The sequence below is a fragment of the Trypanosoma theileri genome (assembly GCF_002087225.1).
Source record: "Trypanosoma theileri isolate Edinburgh chromosome Unknown TM35_Tth_221_V1, whole genome shotgun sequence".
In the NCBI taxonomy this organism is placed as follows: domain Eukaryota; phylum Euglenozoa; class Kinetoplastea; order Trypanosomatida; family Trypanosomatidae; genus Trypanosoma; species Trypanosoma theileri.
The window spans coordinates 2,994-3,611 of NW_021640063.1; the positions used below are offsets into that span (position 1 = coordinate 2,994).

The 618-nt window shown below is 38.7% G+C and overlaps 1 protein-coding gene across 1 annotated transcript; it reads left to right on the plus strand.

Annotated features, from left to right (window-relative positions):
* Positions 1-208: 208 nt before the first annotated feature.
* On the plus strand, positions 209-618 carry TM35_002211000 (uncharacterized protein; the record flags this gene model as incomplete). The annotated part of the gene is made up of 1 exon (XM_029032034.1): positions 209-618. A coding segment is annotated over one exon (410 nt), but the record flags the coding sequence as incomplete, so codon positions are not given.

Genomic DNA, 618 nt, shown 5'->3' on the forward strand with positions numbered 1-618 from the left:
CAAGAGAAAAATGGCAGAGGGGAAGCAGGAAAAACCGTTGGGGTTACGGGGGTTATTGATTCAAGCGAAACGAAAGAACTTCATGAACACAGTGGTGGAGAAACAGTGATGGATATGTCAAGAGATAACAATGAAGTAACAGACAACAGTAAGCTGAATCCTAACGAGATTGACGGTATAACTCAAACGTCTCAGGAACACGTGAGTAATGAAGACGTGCAGAAAACTCAAGANAACTAATGCACATGATAAATTTAAAAGTTTGATACGAGATCATATACCTGCTTTGAACAGATATTTAACTGCAATTAATAATTCCGAAAAACTGGTTGATATGACGAAACAAAAGGAGTTAGCAAACAAAAGCAAGGAAAAACAGAAAGCATCACAGGAAGTCATGATAAAAGCCCTTACTGAAGGTGATCGGGTTCTCAGATCCATGAGGGAGACTATTAAGCAGGCTGAGACTGCGGAAAAAGCAATTGTACAACTGGAAGATCATATAAGTCAACTCAAAAAAATCATTAAAGAAAGAGGTTTTCCCGCCAGGACGAAGGAACCACACAGAGAATTACAGGATGACAAAAAAAATCATCTTCCTGAAAAACCGAAGGAAAT